Source organism: Ursus americanus, chromosome 30 (genome assembly GCF_024610735.1).
Source record: "Ursus americanus isolate L20-20 chromosome 30, mUrsAme1.1.p, whole genome shotgun sequence".
Taxonomy (NCBI): domain Eukaryota; kingdom Metazoa; phylum Chordata; class Mammalia; order Carnivora; family Ursidae; genus Ursus; species Ursus americanus.
The window spans coordinates 11,499,779-11,525,025 of NC_142156.1; the positions used below are offsets into that span (position 1 = coordinate 11,499,779).

The 25,247-nt window shown below is 39.3% G+C and overlaps 1 protein-coding gene across 5 annotated transcripts in view; it reads left to right on the forward strand.

The window, feature by feature from the left end:
• TAOK3 (TAO kinase 3) overlaps window positions 1–25,247 on the forward strand; it is a 175,286-nt gene that overhangs the window by 141,686 nt on the left and 8,353 nt on the right. For 4 of the 5 annotated variants that reach the window (XM_045791602.2, XM_045791603.2, XM_045791604.2 and 1 more), the window contains exons 14-19: window positions 1,407–1,541; window positions 9,781–10,017; window positions 11,679–11,807; window positions 16,024–16,227; window positions 23,607–23,846; window positions 24,942–25,154. In XM_045791602.2, the coding sequence (XP_045647558.2) occupies window positions 1,407–1,541; window positions 9,781–10,017; window positions 11,679–11,807; window positions 16,024–16,227; window positions 23,607–23,846; window positions 24,942–25,154 (1,158 nt within the window). Of the gene's footprint in view, window positions 1–816; window positions 1,166–1,406; window positions 1,542–9,780; window positions 10,018–11,678; window positions 11,808–16,023; window positions 16,228–23,606; window positions 23,847–24,941; window positions 25,155–25,247 lie in introns of those variants that run through there. The other variant, XM_087857298.1, reaches the window with a different exon arrangement.

A 25,247-nucleotide genomic window follows, 5' to 3' on the forward strand; every position in this document is an offset into this window, starting at 1 on the left:
AAAAATCTCTAAATATGGATAGAATGATAGATATCTTCCTACCATTCTGGAGCATTCTAAATTTATAAATGGAAAAAGAAAATCCGCCCAATGGTAAATTTAATCTTGACTCTTGACTTTTACCTAAAAACCTGGATATAAAATTTAATTTCCCTCAAGAATATATGTGTCTTGACTTTTAAAAATTTTAGATGATATAATAAAATTTTGTGTTTCTAAACCTCTTCAATTTTTGTTTTCTGTTGAAAGAGCAAGCAATTATTTAAAAAAAAAATTTTTCAGATAGTCATGGACAAAATGCAAAACTGACTTCTCACAAATGGTTTGTCCTAAAACCCTAGGGCAATAAGGGAATTAATTTCTCCTTCCCCATCCTGAATATGTACCATTTAAAAATCCCCCATGGTTGTACATGTTTTTGAGCTATTATTATAGTATCTTTTTCCTGAAGGGTTAAGAGCTACTTAACTGACTGACCACTCCATCTTTTATAGAGAGAAGCATCACCCTTTGAAAGCATTTTCCCCTTTAAAACTCGTTTAAATTGCATTTAAGAAACATCCATTATTACCCTTCCAGGGAATGTTATTTTTCACTGGGCGTTACAACAAGATTAATCATCTCTGCCTATCAAGAAGCACAGATTTGATTAAGTCAGCCAAGGACATTAAATCCCAGCCTTACTCACTCTAGTGACCATATCGAGACTGAGTTGAGGAAGAATTTGTGAAAGTATCATTTGGTTAAAATTGCATGCCTGTCTCTTTAAATCTAAAAAAAAATCCTTTCAGAAGCTGTAGAGAGAAGGTGCTAGAACTGTGTACGATCATGACTGGAAAGCAGGATCCCTCAGTGACTGCCGAATCTTCCCAGCACAAGATAGAGAGGCAGTTCAGCACAAGCCTACACTGGTTCTAGGCAGAACGATGATCCTACCGAACAGATCTCAAATAAAATTAAATTGAGAAAGCAGATCTTTCAAGGGAATGAGGCGGAGGCTCGCTTTTATGTTAAAAGCAACCAGCATCCTCCTTGCTAGACATGGACATGACATTTTTAAAGGAATTATTTGGTTACAGCGTTTTAAGCAAACTGTTCTAAGGAGTCTGTACATTGCATTGTTTTTTCTATTCTTTTTTTCTTTTGCATATATGTAATTCTGGAGGTAAAGAAAAAGCCTGCCAGGGATTCAGAAGGCATCCCACTAGCGATCAGCTGACATTCCTAACTGAAGGCTGCAATGTGTTGCTTATTCATTTTGTACCGTGGGAGCTGCGGGGACTAGCAGAGAGCTAAACTATGCATTTCAAACAGCAGTGCTTGTGCAGAAAGAGGGGTGAGAGAGAGGCAGCCGGCGAGGAAAGAGCACAGCTGGACTTTCTCCTTGTTTTTATCCATTTCTGCAGGATCATGTATTCATAAGGGATGAGGCGGGCCACGGCGATCCCAGGCCTGAGCCGCGGCCTACCCAGTCAGTTCAGAGCCAGGCCCTCCACTACCGGAACAGAGAGCGCTTTGCCACGATCAAATCAGCATCTTTGGTAAGCAAACACCCCTCTACCCACCTTCCCTTCCTTCCCCTCCTCCCCATCTGGCAGCCTCTCGCCCTCCCTGAGCCTCTCTCGGCTTCATGGATGGGAGGAAAGGAGTCAAGAATGTTTTCTCCCTCCTAATAATTTTATTCATTTTAGAAAAAATCTGTTGGCATGGCAACCTGATCTCAGATATTTTAGCATTGTCTATAGCATGGAAAAAAAAAACCTTTGTGTGTGTGTGTGTGTATTTATATATGCTATATGTGCAAAATAAAAAGGCCTTTAAGATGAAGTTGCTAACCTATCCAATTTTTTTAAAGCTATTTGTCTTTTCATTGAAATAATAATGCTAAAAAAAATTTTAAAGGTATTTGATGTATGTGTATGCAGGGCACTATGCTTCTTTTTGTATAAATGCATGTGTGTTTGTAATGTATACACACATATCAAAAGATAAAACATAATTTTTAAAAATATATCACTGCTAGCTAATGTATGTAATTGTAGAAAATAAGATATTAGCTTCCTAGGGATGAATTGCTGGTTCGTTCTGGTTCATTCATTTATTTATTGCAACAATGGTAGTGGCTGCACTTCCCCATTTAACCCCTGAAGAATTTCCTGGCACCAATAAAAGCAAGAAGGGCTTTGTAGGAAAGGATATGGATGGTTGTGGAAGAAAAGATACTGTAGGATCCTTCAGCATTTTTACTATTGCAAATGTGATTGCTGGATGCCCTTGTAGTAGCAAAAGGGGTGTGTGCTGCAAGAGTTAGTTTTCATGCCTCCTCCCCTTGGCCCCCCACGCGTGCGCGTGCGCGCTCCCATACTCACACACACACACACACACACACACACTCACATCGTTTCATCCTTGGCACTCTAAACTCTCTTTAATCTTTTGCTTCTGAATCTCACTTCTCAGCCAAAAAATTATTGAAATATTCGTTGTTTTGCCCAGATTGATGTTAGAGGTCACATGGGCAGGAAGAGTTAGCGTACACTGCCTGGCTATTACATTTAGAACCTATGATGACATCATCCGAGGCCGACCCAGAAATTATTTTTCTTGTCCTATTTTTTAAACCTGATTTCCACTTTTATCTCTCAAGTCTTTCAAAGGCTTCAATTATCTTTGGAATCAATAATGGATTATAATCTTTAAAAATACAAATATGGGGAAAATGGAAGTTACAGCACCTACATATTGCTATGCCTGCTGCTATCTAAAAGCAAGCAATTTAATTGAGACTGCTTATAAAGCCTACCTTTAAGTTCCTTTGTATAGAAGTTTCTTGTCATCTCTTAATGGGCAATTTTTCATTTTAAAAGAATGCTATACTGTGTAATGGAGATCTAAAAATGTCCACTATGTATTTGCTAATGATTGCTAAGCACCTTTAAAAAACATGCCTTTGAGTCTCAATAAAGCACCATGAAATTATTAATAAATATCTTCACATCATGATACCTGACCAAAAAAAATATGGTAGTTATGTAATATTCTTACTTACCACCGACTCTTGTGAGACTTGTACCTTTATCCAGACATGTTCATGTTGAAATGAGAGGAGAAATGGTGAGCAGCCACTGAGACTCAGAGCACCAGAAGCAGGTTTTGAATGTGAAACAAACATTATACCAAATGGATATTCCCCCTCTGGGACAGGTTCTCTTCTTTTGTCACTTGCCACACCCTCATTCCCACATCATATATTCATGACCTCTCCTACCTCCTAGTAAGATGTTACTACTCCATCTCACAATGATCTCATGCTTGCATTTGTACACTCACCCAGGGCTACTCCGTGTGCCTGTCAGCCATCCCAGTCTTCTCTGTGGTTGATGAAAGCTGCTTTCCTACTAGGCCACCTCAGGACTGTGGGCAAAGTCCTTAGGAGCCCCTCTGAATCCTACAGGCTTCCTGGTGCCCAGCCAGAGAATATCTGAGATCAGTCTCTCATGGACTTTGAATTAGCTAAAAAGCTCCCGGTCCCTGTATCAAGTTAAAAACTCAGTAGCTAATAGGCTGTTGCAGTAGCCAGTATAAAATAAGCTGTCTTATGTGGAAAATCTTCTCCAGATGTAATGCTTTGGGGGTCATATTGGTATTGATGGAAGTTTATCAGAGGTCAGTGGTTTTTGCATCTAGGGGTTGTTAAGAAAAAAGAATTAATAAAAGGGAGAAGTGGTATGTTGTTATATGGTTCCATGTCTCACTTTGGACAATCTAATTATTGGTGTGAATATTTTAACGTATCTTATCAAGTATTACAGTTCTACTACCTATGCTGTGTGAGGGGCTAATTCCAGTAGTCCAATAGGAATATATCAATCAGAACACTGGAATATCAAAAAGAAGCATCTAAATTTTAAAAGTATATCATGAATCTTATTGCTTTTCATGGATCTCAGCTCAAAGGAAAAGGACTAAAGTTCTTAAATGACATAAAAGTAGGAGCAAGATCATGGGAAAATGAAAGTCCAGTATAATGAATAATCAAGTCATTGTTGAAACCTCTTTTCACTTCCCATAGTTGGTAGCAATACTATATTGATTTATTTATTTTGGTTTTACTCTTTACATTCTTCTAAATAGAAGTGCTAACAAGCCACAGAGTGATTCAAAAGTGAACCCCCAAAAGAAAAAAGAATTTAGAAATTTTTTCCAATTATTAGATAAATAAGTATTGAGTGTGTATTTTTTAAATGAGCATATTATATTTTAGACTTGCGAACTGACAAAAAAATTTTGTAATTCCTTAAATTTGTTTTATCAGCCTACCTCTTATACATAAACCTAAAAGAGACCTGAATCTGTGGGGTTTGCCCTTGATGTTTTTTCTACATTGTGCTTTCTAATGGGATAATTGACAAGTGTATGCAGCCCATGGGCTACAGGCTTTTACTGCTTGATGTTTTTACCATTTTGGCACCTTAAAACAGATTTTTATGTTAATATGCCTGCTTCTCAATTACATTTGTAACAAACAAAAGCAAGGATTGTGAACCTTGATATCAGAGGTAACTCTGAGGAAACTTTTGAATTATGTAGAATTATGTATTTTTTTATTACAGTCATAGAAGGGCAGCGATTTTTTACCTTATTTTGAAAAACTAGGAAAATGGCATTTCATGGAACCTTTTTTATTTTATCCTTTCTTTTTCTTCTTCTATAAGAAAGTTCATATTGGACTGATTCATGATCTGGAGAAAGGAGTTGTTTATATAGTTCTTCAGAATTATTTATCTGCCTTATTGGGCCTTTGAGATGTGGCTCCCTTAAGTTTTTATTGTTGGTAGATGGAGGTCATAATATTTTAATTGGATTAGTAACCCATGAGAGTGTTTTCAGCTGTTGTAATATCTGACATTATTTCTTAAAATTTCATAATGTCCTGGATCATATGGTAGTTCTCATGGTAGATGTTAATATAAAAAGCACAAACCCTTATCTGTCATATCTGACAATTCAGCTTTTGGCCTTATGAAGGAATTCTCACTGGAATGAGTGGTTTTACTACTCAGGTGAATTTATGTTAGAGTACATATTGGCCTGGGGAGGGTGTGGGGGGGTACCTGGATGGTTCATTCAGTACAGCATATGACTCTTGATCTTGGGATTGTGAGTTCAAGCCCCATGTTAGGTGTAGAGCCTACTTTAAAAAAATACACATTAGGGACATGGGCATAAAACTCCTAGTTTCTAATCTCTAGGAAAGCATGTAGACAAAAATGATTATTGTTCTATCCATGCAAATGTGGATTTTTTTTTTATTTTGCTTTTACCAGATTCAGTAGGAAAGCTAATATAAAAATGGAGTCTTCATTTCGATTTTAAAAATGCAACCTAATTTTCGGCTAATTGTGAAGTTGGATACCTGAATGAGTTTGATAGACAAGCATAAAAATATTAGAGCCTCTGCTGTAAATGCTGTTTCACCCCTCATGAGCCCCGCTATTCTCTTTCTAAGGGCTTGAAGATGTGTTCTCTTCCTGGATAGTGTACCAGAGGATGCCTATCAGAATATTTTGTAGCTCCTTTTTCCTTTTTCTTAGCTTCTTAATCTCACTAGGATCATTACTGAGACCATTTTTCACTTATGCTGCTCAGTCTATGCCCAACCCACATGACCAAACTCTCTCAATAAACATGTTGAATTAATGAATGAACAAATGAATGAACGAAGTCTCTTCCAGTCCTGCTATCACGTGAGAATTTGGATTTGCAAGTGTACATTTCTAAGTGCTTCCTGTCAGTTTTTCTGTATAAGGCAGAATTGCCTGTTATCCATCATTACTTTTGGTGTGAACTTAAAACATTGTTCCCTACGTGTTCTAAAGAATAGAATGTGAAATTTCTAATGTCAAAACGTGACCCATTGTATGCTTCCTAAGAACTTACTATAAATTTCATTTATTCTAAGAGTTGAGGTGGCCAGTTTTATCATACACATTATTTTGATTCTTACACATAATTAATCTTATAAGTTAGCTTTGATCTCTTAAGAGGGTAACATTATCAGCCACTATGCTCCTCTTTTATGCTCAGTGAGTTGCTTGTTAGCCCTCTAGTGCAGTGTTCTGCACTTGGTAGACAGATAGTACACTTTGGTTGTAGTCATGTGTTATAGGTGCAGATTTTTGCCAGAATTAAATAAGGTAGAATGGAATGGCTGTAGAAACTTTCTGGGAGAAGTTTAGTCATCCTTTATGGCTCTTAACTTTTATATATTACTCCAGGTATGTGAAATGGTTAATAGTTCAGATTCAGAAATTATACATACTTACTTTATAAGCCACAACCTGGATACAAGTACAGTTTTATTGTTAAACTTGCCCTTTCTCTTGGATCCACTCCTTCTGATCTATGTCCATATCACTAGAAATGCTTGGTGGAGGGAGAGACATACTGCTCAGATGCTGGCAGGACAAGGAAGGAAATCAACATATATTGAACATCTCCTGTGTGTCAGACACCTTGCTGGGCACAAGAGTTATACCATCAGTGATCTCACCGTAGCAGTGGCTCCTCTTGAGAGCCTTCAGGAGGTTAAATAATTTGCCGAAGGTCAGTAATACAGTAAGGAACAAAATGGGATTTGTGTCCAAGCAACCTTCTGGTGCGGCAAGATGCTACTGCCCACTTCCAGCTGATCACATTTTTGAGACTACCACTGTGAAAACTACAGTCACTACATTTCTATAATTTTCTTTCATTTTTAGACTTATTCAGTTTGTAGCTTAGACTCACCACTCTCTCCAACTTTGATTTTTTGGGGGGCATTAATTCCCTCCATTACTTAATAATAGAAAGTTTCATTCTTTTTTTTTATAATAATTTTTTATTATGTTGGTCACTATACAGAAAGTTTCATTCTGCCTTAGTGGAGTGAATTTCCTCAGCCAATTCAAGAACCATAGGACTTCAATTCAAATCCCAGGGTTTATAAAAATTAAAGAGGTAAATTGCATGTGAAAATACATCGTAAATCATAAAGCATAATAAAATTTAAAATTATGAGCTATTTTTTTATTCTCTTGACCAAATACTGTATTTATAAGACACACAGTATAAACTTAAAACATGCAGGTGTACATAACTGTAGATAATATTTTTATGTCTTTCTGGTTAGACTTCATACATGAGTCATCTGGCCAGACTTTTATTTAAATTTGTTTACTTTGCTTGAGTATGGAATTCTACAATGCCGTATCTCTATCTGTGCCTAAGAAGGCAATTAACACTGAAACAGAAAGTTTCATTGCAACAAATTGAAGGTGATATTAGGAGTTTACAAAGGTGATTATCCAAATTATGGGAAGCATTAGAAGCAAAGTGTTTCTCCTGGAATTCAGTGATATACAATGATAGCATGTTGAGTTTTGTAATTTGTCTTTGCCACATGCTTGTGTGGTCTGGTATGCAGTAGGACCAGCCTTTTCACAGAGACTCACCCACCAGTTAGGAGAGAAATGTTCTTGACACAACTCATTTCCGCTTTACATTTAGGTGCCTGGTTTAGGGAAATGGCCATCCTGAGAATATTTGACCGCAAACTAGTCAGACCTTCTGCTGGCAAGCTTTAAATGTGTTGTGATAGCTTTAGAGTGTGCCATGTCTCAGCTTTGGAAATCTGATTACAGAAGGAATACTAACGTAAGAAAAAATAAGTTCAGGGGTAAAACGTATCTCAAATGCATTACCCTACAATGGACACTTTATTGCCGTATTTGTGTGAAAAACAAGTGAATTCAGAAAAGGCTAAATGGTATCCTTTCTGTTGATTGGAACTGTTTTCCCCTATAGTTGAACTTCAGAAAGGCACAAGCATGATGAGGTGAAATATACACACGTATTTCAAATGACTTCTTTCTTTGCTCTTATCATGAAATAAGTCCATTAAAAAGAAATACGATATTGTGATGACAAAATAGATTTCCTTTAGAGTGTTAGGTGCCCCTTTGGTGATACTGTCCTTTTTTTGGTCTTGAAATATCTTCTGCTCTTATTCTTCATACTTTAAAGAGGATTGTCCTTTAGAAAAGAGAAATGAATATGAAACCTAGTGTTAGTTTCAGCTGGAAAGGTTTCAAAGTTCGGCTAATGTTTAATGGTGTACTTTGATAATACTATCCAGTTACAGAATAGCACTCTCTTGATAGTAAGGACTCGGTCTGGTATGCAGGGACACCTTCTAAAAGGAGCAAAGAAACAAACTGTTCTTTGTACAAAATGCACTTTGACCCATAAACTGAAAATAGTAAAGAGAATTTATAGCAACATGAAAATTTCTAGTAAAACTTGTTTGAGGGTGAGTTTGGGGAGAATTGGCTTATAGTAGATAGGAGTGACTAAATTACTTAGTGAAAAAAAGCTAAAGTTATAATTTTGTTACTCAATTTTTTTTTCTAAAATAGGAAAGATGAGAATGAAGTGAACAGAGAATCTAACAGGAAAATAAAAAGGGGTGATAAACTGAAAGGAGTGGAAAATCGGAAAAGGTTTAATAGAAAAAAGAGATGCCAAAATTTATATTTATAATCTTGAGTTTGTTGGATATTTACCTGAGAATGGGTTAAAGAAAAATTACTAAGAGAAGTAGCCATCTAAAAATGCTTTCTCTTCTTGAGGAGAGCAAGTAAATGTATTATAGTTTGTTAACATCTCTTCTGTGAGGAGAGGGAGGTGGGAGACAGAGGAGTTAAAAGAAGAGAGTGCTCTACTGTCTATCACTCTCTCTCTCTCTCACTCCCTCCTATCACCCCCCACTGCCCCCCTTCATATTAAGAATCAGAAATAAATCTTGTTCAAACAACTTTAGGAAGATACTCAAAATTCCCATGACTGCTAGAGACATGATCTTTATTATTTTTTTTTAAAGATTTTATTTATTTATTTGACACAGAGAGACAGCCAGCAAGAGAGGGAACACAAGCAGGGGGAGTGGGAGAGGAAGAAGCAGGCTCCCAGTGGAGGAGCCTGATGTGGGGCTCGATCCCAGAATGCCGGGATCACGCCCTGAGCCGAAGGCAGATGCCTAACGACTGCGCCACCCAGGCGCCCCTAGAGACATGATCTTTAAAAACAGACAAGCAGTATGATATAATGCAGTGGTTCTCAACCAGAGGGATTTTGCCCCCTAAGGGACATTTGCCAATGTCTACAGACATTTCTGATTGTCTTGACTTGGGAGGTGTACTGGCATCTAGTGGGTAGGCCGGCGATGCTGCTAAATACCCTGCAATGCAAGGACAGCCCTTCAAAACAAAAGAATTTTCTGGCTCATTGTCAACAGTGTTGACGTTGAGAAATCCTGGGGTAGTGGAGATAGCATGGCTCTGGAACTAGAAATGGGTCTGAATCCCAGCTCTACCCCTTATTAGTTATGTGACCTAGAAAATAGATATAATGATATGTCAAAAATAAGTATATATATATTGTTTGGCTGAATGAATAAATTAATTCCCTCAAGTCTCAATTTCTTCATCTATAAAATGGGGGTGGTAACACCTACCTCAATAATGAATAAAATGAGTGAATGAGATGGTCTTTAGGACTAGAGCTAAAGAATATAAAGAGCACCCAGCACAGTGCCTGGTACAGGTGAGCATTCAGCAAATAGTAGGTAAATTGATGGTGGCAGTGATAGATAGACTTATGCCAGAGGGCTCCTCTACTTTCCCTGAAAGTTTGTCTTCCATGAATCTGGTTACCTGAGTTCTGTTCCCCAACCCCAATCAGGTTACACGACAGATCCATGAGCATGAGCAGGAGAACGAGTTGCGGGAACAGATGTCAGGTTATAAGCGGATGCGGCGCCAGCACCAGAAGCAGCTGATCGCCCTGGAGAACAAGCTGAAGGCTGAGATGGACGAGCACCGCCTCAAGCTACAGAAGGAGGTGGAGACGCATGCCAACAACTCGTCCATCGAGCTGGAGAAGCTGGCCAAGAAGCAAGTGGCTATCATAGAGAAGGAGGTCAGTGTGCACACACATGCCTTTGTGCTGTACCCAAGCCAGGCCTGTTTCAGTCAGTGGCATCACGTGAGCAAAAGGCAGGAGTGTTGTGCTTTTTGGTGACAGAGGAATAATGTTGCTTTGGTGGCAGTAGTTGAGAGGGGTTAGGTCTTATGGAGCTACTTAAAATTGCCATTAAAAGTTAAAATAGTTACTGCAGGTGTATATTACATTCTTGTCTATTCAAATATATTCTGAGAGTCAGTCCCTTGAGGGGGTCTGGGTGCAAATAAAAAGAAACAAGATGCTTCTATCCTGTGGAAACTTGCACAGTTCAAACCTTTTACCGTGCCTGCCACACCCACAGTCCTCTTCAAAAGAAAACTGCTCTACAAATAGTCCTTTTCAGTTGTCATAGTCCCTTCCTATACTAACTGGACTGGGAATGGGCACCTGACCCATGGCAGTGAGTAATTAATCTGGCTGTTGCTTGGGTCTTCTAGGAGACATCTCTCTTCCCCATCTAGGTTCTAAAACAGAGGAGAGGCTAAGGCAGACAGTGGGTTAAAATATTACCTTTATTACTGGTAAGGTTAGATGGGAGAAGTAATTCATGTCTGAAGGGAAACACGCTAATAATACTGTACAAAACTGAACAGACTTGCCTATCTAGGCTCTGGCAGTGCTAAACCAGTTGCCTTCCCTGCCACCCCCCGTAAGACTTACATAGTGTGGGAAAGCAGGGGTGAACATGTGCTCCCTGGGGATGGAGTGACTGGGGACAGAGTGCCAGGGGTGTTTCGGTAATTAAGCTCTCTCACCACGTGGAAGGGAACATCAGAACTGCAGATGAAGCATTCCCCCAACAGCCATCAAGCTGTGAGGCAGCCTGGCATGAAAACCTCTGCCCAAACAGGGATGATATTGATTAAATAAACCAGTCAGATTCTTTCTTGGGGATTTGATTTGGTAAATATGTAGAGAGAATTTTTCCTAATGGAAAAAGTATTGATAATGGAAGCTAAAGGTGAAAAGATACATAAAGAGAACCATGAAACATAATTCCCTCCCTGTCTCTGAAGCACTTCATCTTACATATGTGATGCATCTAATGGTCCCAAGAAACTTAGATTTGGTCACTTTCAGAAGCCAATGTTTATTGGGTTATCTTTTATTTCGTCTGTGTTCTATCCATTTGGAAGCCTCCAAAATGTCCCAGTGTCTGACTGTTGGGGATTGTAGCAGGTGCCTAAGAAAACAAAATGTTATTAATCAATTAGAGTGAGGTTCTGGGACTAAAACTGGCCAGTCATGGTTATTTTTCCATTTTTATAATTTTATCCATTTTATAATTTAATCAATATGAAAAAAATCTTTTATTATAATCCTTAGTTCACTTTTCATCCCATGTTTTTTTTGTGTGTTCGATAAAACACATTATGGCTTGCCTTGATATTTTTCCCATAATTTAGAAAGTACTTTTCAATGGTAAAAATTTCAAATTTTTTTAAGATACAAGAGAAGCAGAGCAGATATTTGCTTATTTTGTTTTTTATTAATTATTTGTTCAAAACACACTACATTATTCAACACTTATGGACTCTTTTCATGCATTGGAGGATATAGACAGCAGAATTCTGTGTGAAAAACAATTTATCCTAGATTGTATGTCATTTTATCAGGCAAAGGTAGCTGCAGCAGATGAGAAGAAGTTCCAGCAACAGATCTTGGCCCAGCAGAAGAAAGATTTGACAACTTTCTTAGAAAGTCAGAAGAAGCAGTATAAGATTTGTAAGGAAAAAATAAAAGAGGTAAGAGTACCAATATTTGTCATCACTAAGTTGCCTTTCGAATGGTTAGAATTTATGGGGTGCCTGACTGGCTCAGTCGGTGGAGCATGCAATTTTTGATCTTGGGTTATACGTTCAAGCCCCATGTTGGGCATAGGCATTACTTAAAAATAAAATCCCTTTAAAAAAAAAAAAGGTTGGAACTTAAAATTAATTAATCTTACATTGTAATCAATAGTCTAAACCATTGATTCTCAAATTTTGTATCACCCGAAGTGCTTATTAAAATAGATTGCTAACTCACTAGAGTTAGATTTTCTGATTTTCTGTTTCGGTGGGTCTGGGTGGAATTTGAAATGTGCATTTCTAACGAGTTCCCAAGTGATGCCGATACTGCTGATTCAGGCATCAGATTTTAAGAACCATTGATTTAACTCTAAACCATTCTTGCCTACTTCCAGTTTGTTCTTCAGCAACTTCAGCCAGAGTGATCTTTTCAAACCATAAGTCTCAGGGCATCTGGGTGGCTCAGTCAGTTGGGCATCCAGCTCTTGGTTTCAGCTTGGGTCATGATCTCAGGGTCCTGGGATTGAGCCCTGCATCAGGCTCTGTGCTCAGCAGAGAGTCTGCTTGAGGATTCTGTCAGTCTTCCTCTCCCTCTCTCCCTGAGCTTGCTCTCTCTCTCAAAAATAAATAAATCTTAAAAAAAAAAAAAAAACCCACAAAAGTCTCATCATATCACCTCATGATTTTAACATTTGTTGGCTTCCCATTGCTCTTAGGAGAGATCAAAATACTAGAAGTCTCTAAGTGACCTACTATCAGCCTTGACTTCAGTCTCACCTCACACCACTGTTCCCCCACCTGCTTACCCCACCCCTGACTCTTTGCTGCTCCTGCCGCAATGGTCAGCTTTTGGTTCTTTAAATGTATTGAATTTCACTTTTCTCTAACGCCTTTGAAGACTGTTTCTTCATACTGTTTCTTCCACCAGGATGCTCTCACCAGCCCCACCCCCGACCCCCAAGGTCTCCCTCTGCTGTTAATTGTTACCCCCCTCCTTGTAAGACTTAGGATTGTTTATTAATACCTTGACTGGGCCTCCTGGCTGGCTCAATTGGTAGAGCATGTGACTCTTGATCTCAGGGTCATGAGTTCAAGCCATACATTGGGCATGGAGCCTACTTAAAAAAAAAAAAAAAACAACACACACACACACACAAAACACCTTAATTTAAACATCATTTCCCAAGGGAAGCTTTTACTGACTTCCTTAACCAAGACAGGTGCCTCTGGTTTCATAACACTAGTTTTCAATTATCTCTTTTTTTTAAAGTGATTTTGAGTTACTTACCCTACTAGCCAGTAAGTGATACGAACAGAGACCATGTCTTTTTTTTTTTTTTTTCTGCCCATGACTGTATCCCTGTGCCTGGTACATGTGACTCTCTGATGAATGAATGATCGATTCTTAAAAGTTTGGTTGAAGGCTTCCAGTAGACATGGAGAGTCCTCCTAATGAACTGCAATTTGATCTGAAAGCTCAGATTTCTTCACTTCTCCCACCAGTGCTTATAGGTGAACTACCTGCAGTTCCCTAGACTTCCCTCCTCATAAGACTTAGGATTTCTTCTTCTTTATTTTTTTTTTTTTTTAAGATTCTATTTATTTATTGGACAGAGTTAGAGACAGCCAGCGAGAGAGGGAACACAAGCAGGGGGAGTGGGAGAGGAAGAAGCAGGCTCATAGCGGAGGAGCCTGATGTGGGGCTCGATCCCATAATGCCGGGATCACGCCCTGAGCCGAAGGCAGACGCTTAACCGCTGTGCCACCCAGGCGCCCCAGGATTTCTTATTTCTAGACTACTGGTGTATTAAGGTTTAATAAAATTCAATATGGGGCATGGTTTCAGTATGTAAAATCATTTATTTGAGCTCATGTTCTAAGTTAATAATATGGAACTTATCTAGGTTCCTCTCCAACTCTTTTTTAATTAGGAAGTGAAAACAAGTGGGTTGGGGTGAGCCTCAGAATTTTTAGTCCTGCCCAGAGGAGCCACTGGTGATTGTTGGGACTGACAGAAATTTGTATTTAATCCACACTGCCTAAATGGGAAAAATCTCTGACACTATAAGGTCTAGAAAACCAAGCTGTAGGGTGAAATAGCCCAAATAAGAAGGTTCCTGTTCTATCCATTTTCTCTGCATTATTGCTTGAGCCTAATTATTATGTCATAATAGATATTGCTGGATCACAGAGATAACATTGATTTCTCAATGAGAAATTTTGAAATGTTCTCAAATGCACTTATATACTTATTTCTAACTCCTTATGTTTACTCGTGCTCTGTAGGCCACACTTTGTGACTGCAGCCACGATTTTGACCTTTTCTAACACCGAGGTATTGGAGATTGCATGAACTCAATCTGTAGAAGATTCTCTCACAGAACAGCATTTGAAAATCCCCACTCAGTCCTCAGGCATTTTTGGTACTCAGATTTATGAGTGCAGGAAGCCACAGGCCTAAACTTATAAGTCTTTCAACAGGCTCATGAGGAAAAACAAGCCTAAACTCAGTTTGAGATAGCCTCAGTAAGCCTTTCTGTGCAAAGCTAATACTACTCCTTATGAAGTAAAGCTTCATTCTGACTGTTTAAGGTGGCGTGTATATTTCGATATTGATATATTTAAAGGTATTGCCCTTGGGGTAACAAAACAATATCCATTATCCCCACTGTTTGATAGACAACGGAGATGTGGGCAATACAGGCTGGTGGACGGTCCAGAAATAATTTATTCTTGATTTTGGGGTGAGTTTATACGGTCACATTTGAACTTCGATGTGCAATGTAGTGGTTAATGCCAAGCCTAGTAGTGAAGTCATGGCATCAAGAGATGAGTCACCCAGCCTTCCTGTTGTGATCCCAGCTTACTCCATGCTTGAAACAGCTTTCTCTCTTGTTGATTCTGATATTTCACGTAAGACTTCACTGGAACAGGAAAGTTGAAAGTGGATTTACAAGGACTTCTTAGCTAAGTGGAAAAATAATCTAATGTGTGATGTCCACATCACAAAACATTAAGGAAAATAGGTATTAGCATTTAAAGGAGATTTTCACTGAGTAGTTAACCAAATATAATAGGTCAAGCTTCTCAGTATGAACAAAAAAGAGTGCACTGTGCTTTCTCTAAAAATGGTCTTCTTACTTTGTCCGAAGAGTAAAGTAACATCATCTTAAGTGTTCTGAGCCTCTGCTTTCTTCTCTTTACCCATTTAGTCTGGAATAATTATGAATTTTGTCCTTTTGGAAATACAGGTGGTTCATTTATCCTCTAATAGAAAATAAAGAATTGTTTCCTGAAATTCAAACTAGTGACATTTGCAGGGTTACCTTCTGTCTGTGAAATCTGTCCACTTCTCCCGGCCTTGTCTCCTTCACTCTGTTTTCCATGAGGCAACAAGAGTCATCTTTTTGACATGCATCTCATTGTGTCACCCCCATGTATAAAATCCTTGTCTCCTGTGCTACAAATCAATGGCCTTAACTTGGCCTATAAGGCTTCTGATGGTCCCACCTCATCTCGTGTCACACTGCACCACCACCCTGCTCTCCGTTCCTTGTTTGCACCATGTTTCAGTTAACCCACCCAAAGGGTTTAGCACACGCTGTTTCTTCTACCCAGAGTATTCTCCCCTCCCCTTTCTCACTGGTTAGCTCCTACAGGTTTTTCCAACTTGGGGCAGCTTAGTTGTTAACAAGATCAAATATGTTCTTTTAAACATCCTTGTGGAACCAAGTACTTCACATTCACACCAGCTATCACAGGAATTTTCAGTTCATTTCTGCGGTTCTTTGATTAATTATTGCTTCTAGACTGTGAAACCCCATGATGGTGGTTATCGTGTTCTTTTGCTCACCGTTATATCCTTGTGCCTTGCACAGTGCCTGTCACATGATTAGAACCAGTAAGTGTGTGTTGATTGAATGAGTGAACCAATTATTTCCAAGAGGGCGAAGCCAGAGATGTGGAAACTAACAAGCCTCCCTATCACTTACTACTCAGTTAATCAATAAACAAAAGTTGGGGGAGAGGGATATGCAGCACCAAGTCTTTGTCTTTACATTTTCAATTGCTCTCCAAATAATTTAATCTACCATTGCAATAAACTATTAGTTCCTTTTACTTGATGAGACCAGCATGTTGTTTTGTTTTGTTTTGTTTTGTTTTTGTGAAGGAGATGAATGAGGACCATAGCACACCCAAGAAAGAAAAGCAAGAGCGGATATCCAAGCATAAAGAGAACTTGCAGCACACACAGGCTGAAGAGGAAGCCCACCTTCTCACCCAGCAGAGACTGTACTACGACAAAAACTGTCGTTTCTTCAAGCGGAAAATAATGATCAAGCGGCACGAGGTGGAGCAGCAGAACATTCGGGAGGTATTTATTATATTCATAACTATCATCACTGACTAATGGGACAAAAAGCTTTGTGAGGATCATGACTCTTCTGTCCATTCTTATGTCCTTAACCTTAATGGTCTTCCGTGCAGTGCCTGACACAAAGTGGGTATACAAAAGGAACCAGGAAACAAATTTACCACTGAGAAGAAAGAGAAAGCCCATTTACAGAATAAGGAATCAACATTTTCCAAATAAATGTAATAGACTTTTCTTGAGCACCTATTATAAGCCTTATTATGCAGTGGAGAATCAAAAGATGTAGAATAGAGAATTTCTGCTTTCAGCCTGCTTGTCAGACACTTGGGTTTTTGTGGCTGCACATGAAACACTAAGTAATAGAATGATGCTCCACAATTAAGTCGCTCAGTCATCCAGTGCCCCCTTAGTGCCAGGCACTGTGCTGGAGATGCCAGGGCTAGGGAGGAGCTATACTTCCTGCCTTCAAGCAGCCCTGAGTCTAAGAGGAGAAACAGACATGTAGCACACTTGTAACATGTCAGGTACCATAGACATTTAAATAAAGTGTCTTGGACATACAGTCATGAAAGGGCTTGGAGGACTCACTGACTAATGCGCAGTTGAGTGTTTGGGGTGTACAAAGTGCAATGTCAGAAAAAGGGAATGCAGAGGACCTTTTTTGTTAAGGCATGTTATTTCAATTTTAGCCTGAAGGCAGTTGCAATGGCCACTGGAGGTTTTTAAGCAGGGGGTCGAAGAGAGTTTTCTTTGAAAGAAGTAGAGCATCAGTGTGAAGGTAGGCTGCAGCAGCAAGAAGCAAAGTACAGTGCAGTCAGCTAGGACATTCTTTCTGTAGCTCAGCCTGGAAGAGGCAAAGGGGAGAGACTGGGTCTGAAGCAGAACTGACAGTAATTCCAACCAAATGGCATCAGAATTTCAGAAGAGAGAGGAGTCCAAAATGACTTCAAAGTTTCTAATTTGGGAAATTGGATGAATAAGACATTATTCACTGAGATGAGGAGCACAGAATGTGACTCAGTTACAGATACAAAGTTCGGTAGGAAAACATTGTGACCTGGAGTAATCAGAGAAACCCTCATAACTGAACTAGCACATTGGTAAAAATATCAATTTGCAAATAACCCAGTGTTAGTCTGCACGAGGGAAACAAGCACTAAAGATACATTTAATGGGAGTGTGCATTGGTACAGTATAAGCTCTTAGGAGAGCAGTATTCAACTGGGAAGGAGAAGGAATGGAGCAAACTAAAATTTATCAAACACATGTAATGAGCCAGGCTCAGGTGCTTTATCTGTGTTGTCTCATCTCACTGGAAGAGGGAGAAACTGCTGAACATTTATTTCTGAGCCAGGCAATGAGTGATATGGCTAAAATTTTGCTTTAGAGAGATTAGCCCATTTTGGTTGGTAGTGATGCACAGATTGATTCAAGCATGCATTCTCGGTGGGGGCGATACTGCCCCCAGGAGAGTGAAAATGGGTTCTTGTGGGGGAGGGGTCTTAGATATGATGAAGGCTCAGGCCCCCTCAAGGGCCACAGTACATGAATGGATATACACTGTATCTGTGGTATTCACATTTCATGGATGAGTTGGTCAGGGAAGGGGGAAGTCTAGAAAGGCTCCTGAGGATGGATGGATGGATGGATGGATGGATGGATGGATGGATGGATGAATGAATAAATAAATAAATAAATAAATAAATAAATAAATAAATAAATGTGGGGGAAGAAAAAAGGGTGGAGAAACATTGGGTTGGGGGAAGAAACTAGAAGCAAAGTAATCAGGTGGTAGGAAATAGAGTATAGACAAAGATGGTGGTGACAGCTGTCAGAGGCAAATTGGAAACATATTTGAATATAAAATAAACAGGACTTAGCATACCACAGAATATGAGAGAAAGACGAGGGTAGAATCAAAGTTATTTCTGGTGTTCAAGACTTGGTTACATGCAGATTTGGGCAGAAACAGAAGCTTAGAGAGAGGTTGTCGGTAAGAAACCGATTAATTCTGTACTAGACATGTTGTCATTTGTTAGAAGGCAAAAAAGTCCAAATGAAAAAGTCCAAAAGCCATATGGAAATAAGATATTTGGGATTCTTTTCATCTGGCAATTATTATTCTTATTCTGATAGCACATATTTGGAAGAAGTCTAAGGCTAAGGGAACAATTAATGCCAATAAAAACCATAGAAGACAATTATTCCCCAAAAGTGATAGAAACTGTATTTTTTACTTCATTAGTGTCAGGTTCTAACCCACTGAATGAAGAATAACTCTTATAAGGGTATTTTTCTGAAAAGTCTAGGTTTTTTTTTATGAGAACATTAAACAAAGACAGACACACAAGAATATATAATTGGGTAGTGAAAGTTCTTGATAATCCCATTCCACCCAGTCTCTACCCTGACTGACATTAATTTGGCATCCAGATTTCCAGATTTCCTTTTCCTTCTATATATATATACATACATTCAGCTATATATAACTTTTAACTTTACAAAAATAAGAATACATTAGTATCAGTGGGTTTATCTGATTTGCAAGCCATAGGAACAAACACTGGCTGCCCAAGAATGGAAAGGAATTTATTGGAAGGATATGGGTAGATGACAGAGCTGAAGAACCAAGCTGGAGAAGATGAAGACCCAAGCTGGAAAAGCAAATTCTGTGACCTAGAGAGCAAGAGCTAATGGGAATTCCTCAGAGCATTGCCATTCGGATGTATTTCCTCCAACCGTGTTTAATCTTTGTATCATTTCTGCTTAAGATTCAAATTCCTAGGGGAGTGAGACCTTGATTGGGCAATGCGCTTGCTCCCTTACTCAATCCTCTCTGATTACAGATAGGGTGGAGGAGTTTCTCAAGCAAAAAGAGGAGCCTGTTAACAAAAGAAGGGGAAATGGATACTGAACCTACAAAAATGTCCACTGTACTGTTTTGTAACTCTTCTCTTTTTCTCATTCACCATCCAGGACATACAGCTCTGTCTGGTTCTGTTTAACCATTAACAGTGAATTTTGGGAGTATGGCTATAAAATTATTTAATGAAGTACTTCTCAGTGGATATTTTGTTGATGTTTTACAGTATTAGTAACAGTGCCACAGAGAGCATCTTTGTACGCAGATCTTTTTACACAGATGCAAATATTTTGAGGATATATGCTCAGAACTGGAATTTTTGGGTCACAGGATATACATGTAAATTTTTAAAAGATATTGTCAAATTGCCCTCTATGGGTTTATACTCCCACCCACAAAGAGTACCTGTTTTTCTGTGTCTTTGCCAAAACTGAGTATGAGCAATCCTTTTAGTTAATGAAAATGTTGAAAAGGCTCACCATAGACTGGGTTGAGCCTTTTCCTCTGTCATCATTGCACTCAGATGCTGGCTATTTTCTAACCAGTTATGAAACCAAGAACTGAAACTAAGAAAGCATTAAATGTCATAGGCTAACAACATCTCCATTTAAAAGTCTGAGTTCTAGTTCTTACTCAACCTCACTGGGCATGAGGACACAATTTTTTATTTGAGCGAGATCAGCTGCTTTTAAAGTCAGCATTTGAGTCGTGGTTGGGAAGGTTTATCATGGGACACACCCTGGATTCACATCTTACTCGGAGGTAGAGTCCTATAAAGTAAGTCATGTGTTCATGGGTCACGATGTATGAAAAGTACATAGGTTTCGACACTAAGCTCCCTCTCAGCTTTGGGGAGGTGTGCACAGCGTGTGATGTGAGCTGAGGGAAAAGGGAGCCCACACGGCCCTCATCTTCTGCGGCCTCCGGGGCATATAGACGTGGAGTGCGCTGGTGAGCAAAATCACCTATTCCATTCCTTGCACTTTAGTTTTTGTTCAGCTCGTTTTATGAATTGGTGTAAGCTGAAGGCGTGCATGAGGGTGCACTGCACGTTGTGCCATTTGTGCAGACGGGGCAACCACTGCACCAAGTCCAGCCAGAGCAGAGGGATTCTTCAGAATATTGTGTCGCAGGCCGAGAAAGAGCATAAAACAGGAAAATATAAACTATTCATTGGGACATCTTTTAATGGAAACTGTTGAAAATTCCCAAACCTGAGTTTTAAGACTCAGTTCTGCTTTACAGAAGTTGTATGATCTTAGGTTAGCCTCTCAATTCCCAAACATCTTACCATCCTACGGAAAACGGGTAAGTCCTTGCAGTGTGACCGCTTCATAGGGTTGCAAGTGGGGCTGAGTGAAATATAAGAAATCACTTTTAAAAACTGAAAGCACATTACACATTTTTATGTAGGTAGAGCAATAGGCTCATAGGGAGTCTAATAATAATAATAATATAGGCAGCTTATCAACTTATACCCCAGCAACTCAGATACGTGAATTAAAGCTAAAGGGAGCAACTTATAACAGAAAAACAATTTCATCATCCTGTTTCTCTCACTTTTTAAATCATTCATGAAAAACTAGACTTAAGGTATTATATGCCAGATTTTCACTTCTGAATACAGAAAAATAATAATGATATGTTGATATGTTCTGGAGCATTATCTCCTGGCCTTCCACCTCATCTTCACAAGAATGGTAGTCCGTGGTGTAGGTGCTGTTATCCTCTCTTTACACCTGAGAAAACTCAAATGTAAATTAAAAACACTTGTCCAACATCATACACGATTGACTCACACCCTGAGTATTTTTCTATTGATTCTCAAACTTTAGTATGTATCAGAATTAGCTGGGTGGCATGTTAATACAACCAATCACTTGTAGCCCAGGTGATTCTGATGCAGGTATTCTGTGGACAGCATCCTGAAGCATCCTATTAAACATAAAGGAAAGTATTTGATTTCTTTTGAAAGTGTTGTTTGCTTTGTGTCTTTTTTTTTCCCCCATAAGTTTCAGGGCTCTGGGCAGCCCAGACTCACTTTGGACTTCTCAGTTTAGGAAAATGTGTAATGAATAAATGCCCAATATTGGGAGACCTGGTACTCAAAGGTTAAAAATGATATAGTAATCCAGGAACAGGACCTTTACCTAGTTAAAGGCTTTCCTTGGCTTTTCTCTTCGTCTTTGGTCTAGAATAGCTTAAGTCTCCGAGAAGGCCTCACCATCCTTTGGTGCCACCTAGGGGCCAGTTAGTGACTTTTGAAAGAAGACATTAGATGGTCAAGGTAGAGGAAAAGTGAAACAAGAGAAAGCAAAATGCAAGAGGGAGTGGAGGGAGGGGCTCTAGATGATCTTTTCTCCTTAAAACAAATGTAAATTGCATTTATACTTTGGATATTTCCCCACTAGAAAATTAGCTGCGTGAGGGGTTGTAGTTGTTCATGGCTCTATCCCTAGTGCCTACAACAGTGCCTGACATGTAGGAAGTGTGCAACAAGTATTTGTTGAATAAATGAATGAATGGTTAGTGACTTTGCTCCAGTAACAGATGCTGTGCTGTTTAAAGGACTTCTCTTCAAATGGATAGAAGGCCCAAGTATGCAAGATATTCCCAACAACACCCATATACAAGTGTGACTGATATTTCTCTGAAAATAAATGATTTGCACTTTCTCCCATAGTGGATGTCATCAGAGAAGAGAGGCCTTTGTTCTCACTGAAAGTCCAGCTCACAAGCTTTCTTCTTTTCTTGACCCTCTGTTGTTGTTGTTGTTGTTGTTGTTGTTGTTGTTGTTGTTTTAAGATTTTATTAACTTATTTAAGGGACAGAGAGAACACGAGCTGGGGCAAGAGGCAGAGGCAGAGGGAGAAGCAGACTCCTCACTGAGCAGGGAGCCGTACATGGGGCTCGATCACAGGACTCTGAGATCTGGGCCTGAGCCAAAGGCACATGCTTAACAGACTGAGCCACCAGGCGCCCCTTTCTTGACCTTCTTAATTAGTAGTAACATCACCCTTTCCAGAAATCTTACAGCATTAATTTTTACCTCTTTTATAGCACTTGTCACTTTCAACCTTGTTCTTTCTTTTTTAAAATTTACACATGTAACTTATTTCCTTGTGTTAATTAAGGTTCTTTTGTTTGTACGTTACTGAAGTTTATCTGAGCTAGTTTAAGCCCAAATCAGGGAATTTATTACAGAAATAGAGGAATGTTTCCCAAAACACAATAGCAATAATACAGCTGGACCTACAGGAAACCTTAGAAACAGTTATGAACATGGCCATCAGCATATTCCCTGCATGTCTGTCTTCTCCCTTTTTCATTCTTGTTCTGAAGCCCAGCTTTCTCTAATCCTTAGCCCACCCATGTAGCAGTGGATGGCTACCACATACGTAGTTTTTATATGCCCCTCAGTTCCAGCCTCACATAGAGATTAACTGTCTCTGAATCCCAATTCCAAATTCCCAGGGGAGAAAATAGATTGATTCAGTCAGCTGTGAGCTAGCATATAGTACTTCAATAAATGTCTAGTACAGTTCCCTATTAGAGTGTTAGCAAGTTGAGAACAGAATCATGGCTGAGTAAACATTTTTATGTACCCAGAGCACGTGGTTCAGATCTTGGATATGGTGCCATTTAGGAAATATTCTTGAACTGGCAAGTGAAAAAATTTCACCCAACTACCTCTATTTTTTTTTTTTTTTAGTTTTCTTTCTTTCCCCCCTTAAAGACAAATCAGACAAGACAGAATGAGAAGGAAAAGAAAGACAGACGTGAGAAGAACTGAAAAGAACAGAATGATTCTATCTCGAAGTGATCAGACAGACTAGTTGAAAAAATGAAAGGGGAGAGATCTCATCTGCTTTTTCCCAGCCTGCCCTTACTCTGAGATTTTAAAAAGCAGATAATTGGCCTACTTCTAATACATGCAAAAACAGGGTTTTTCCCAGAAAACCAAAAACATTGCAGTTTAAGTCAATGATTTTCAACGCTGACTACATGTTATATTCCCCTAAAGAACCCTTAAAAATAGTGATGTCAGAGTATCCCCCCTCTCTTGCCGCCCTCCTCGCCCCCGGACAGTTATCAGAACTTCAGTTTGTAGGATTCGGGTATCTTGTGTTTGAAAAGATTCCTCACATGATTTTAATGGGCAGCCCATATTGAGAACCCCTGGCCTAACTGAAGAAACATTTATTTACACCTGTGCATAAGGCCTCAGCTAAGTAGGGTTCACAGCAGCTCTATGAGGTGAGAAGGGGTCAGGTAGAATTAATCCCATTCTACAGATAGTGTAGTTGCCCATCTTGTAAGTGATGGACCCACAAACAGAACCTAAACCTCCAGGGATTGTTAATCTAATCTCATTAAGTCATGCTGCCAAGCACTAATGGGTTTAATTAAGAGACAGTTAGTAGTGCCATTCCTTGCCATCTCTTACTTAGTTGTGCATTCCTTCCAGTTCACCTCCAGTCATCTCTCTCCATTTGTCTTTTGTTCCTGAATGCAGGAACTAAATAAAAAGAGGACCCAGAAGGAGATGGAGCATGCCATGCTAATCCGGCACGACGAGTCCACCCGAGAGCTAGAGTACAGGCAGCTGCACACGTTACAGAAGCTACGCATGGATCTGATCCGTCTACAGCACCAGACTGAACTGGAAAACCAGCTGGAGTACAATAAGAGGCGAGAAAGGGAACTGCACAGAAAGCATGTCATGGAACTTCGGCAACAGCCAAAAAACTTAAAGGTAAGAGGAAACTGAAGTGTTCCCCTGTTTGTGCTCCAGGATACAGTTAGACTGGAGGTCTATATTGAGAAAGACTAAAGCCACATCCAAGCTTAGTAGGGAAGAGTTTGATTTATTAGTGACATCTGTCATGGGCATGGGAAGCAGGAGTGAATCTACACGTGCCAGACATTTTTTATCCCTGCACTAGAGATTTGGAATTCCTTTGGCCCTCACTGCCTCTAGATAATTTTAGCTGACTGCTAATTCACTAGCTGTATGGACTAAGCCATCGCTGTATGTCAAGGGGGCCATTGTCCTTGTTGACACAGATACGAGTCCAACCTCAAATGCACTGGCCATGTTCCTGTCTCGCCAAATCCTAACCTGTCTAATTAGTGATCTCCGTCATCACAACTCCAAGCGTTAGTGAAATGCACATGTAACTCTGAGGCAACCTAATGAGTGCCTTCTGGACTGAAATAATACAGCCCACCTCCTCCTTGCCAAAATGCATATTTGATATTGCTACGTGAAAGTATAACGTCTTCATGGGCGAAGAAATCTAAAATCACTTTTCCCTTTCCACTTATGCTGAAATCCAGTGGAAATGGGTTACGATGTGAGGTATTATCCAGATGTTCTCCTTTGTTATTTGTCAAGGAAACGCAGAGCTGGGAGAGCCCGCTTATATGTCATCATCCCCTTTTTCACTTAGAAACACGGTGGGAAGGGAGGTGACCCAAAAAATGGGGGAAAAAACAAGCAATAGAAGACACTGAAGATTTTGACTAGGAAGCCATTAAAATAACGAATAACCTTTAACAAAGCAAGCTTCATAGTATTCTGCAATCTGCTTAGAGTTGTGATCCCCTTGTACTAATTCATTTTTAAAAATCCGTTCGTAAAGTCAAAATTACTTCTATTTATTTAATATAGGACCAAAAGTATTGGTAGTTTACTCTTGTCTGTATTATTTTCATTATTACTGACTGGTAATGTGGGTCACTGCACCAAAAGACAACCGGTCCCAGCACCTGTATTGTTATTGGAATGGAAGGCTTTCTGTATTTACTAATGTGTCTTTATTTTCCTTTTGTCACTTTTTCTACACAGGCCATGGAAATGCAAATTAAAAAACAGTTTCAGGACACTTGCAAAGTACAGACCAAACAGTATAAAGCACTCAAGAATCACCAGTTGGAAGTTACTCCAAAGAATGAGCACAAAACAATCTTAAAGACACTGAAAGATGAGCAGACAAGAAAACTTGCCATTTTGGCAGAGCAGTATGAACAGAGTATAAATGAAATGATGGCCTCTCAAGCGGTAAGTGGTTAGGTTCGGTGCCACAGCTTCAAGAGCTTTGGGAATCAAGAAAATTCAAGATCCAGCCTTTTGTTCCCAAGATGATTCTTGCAC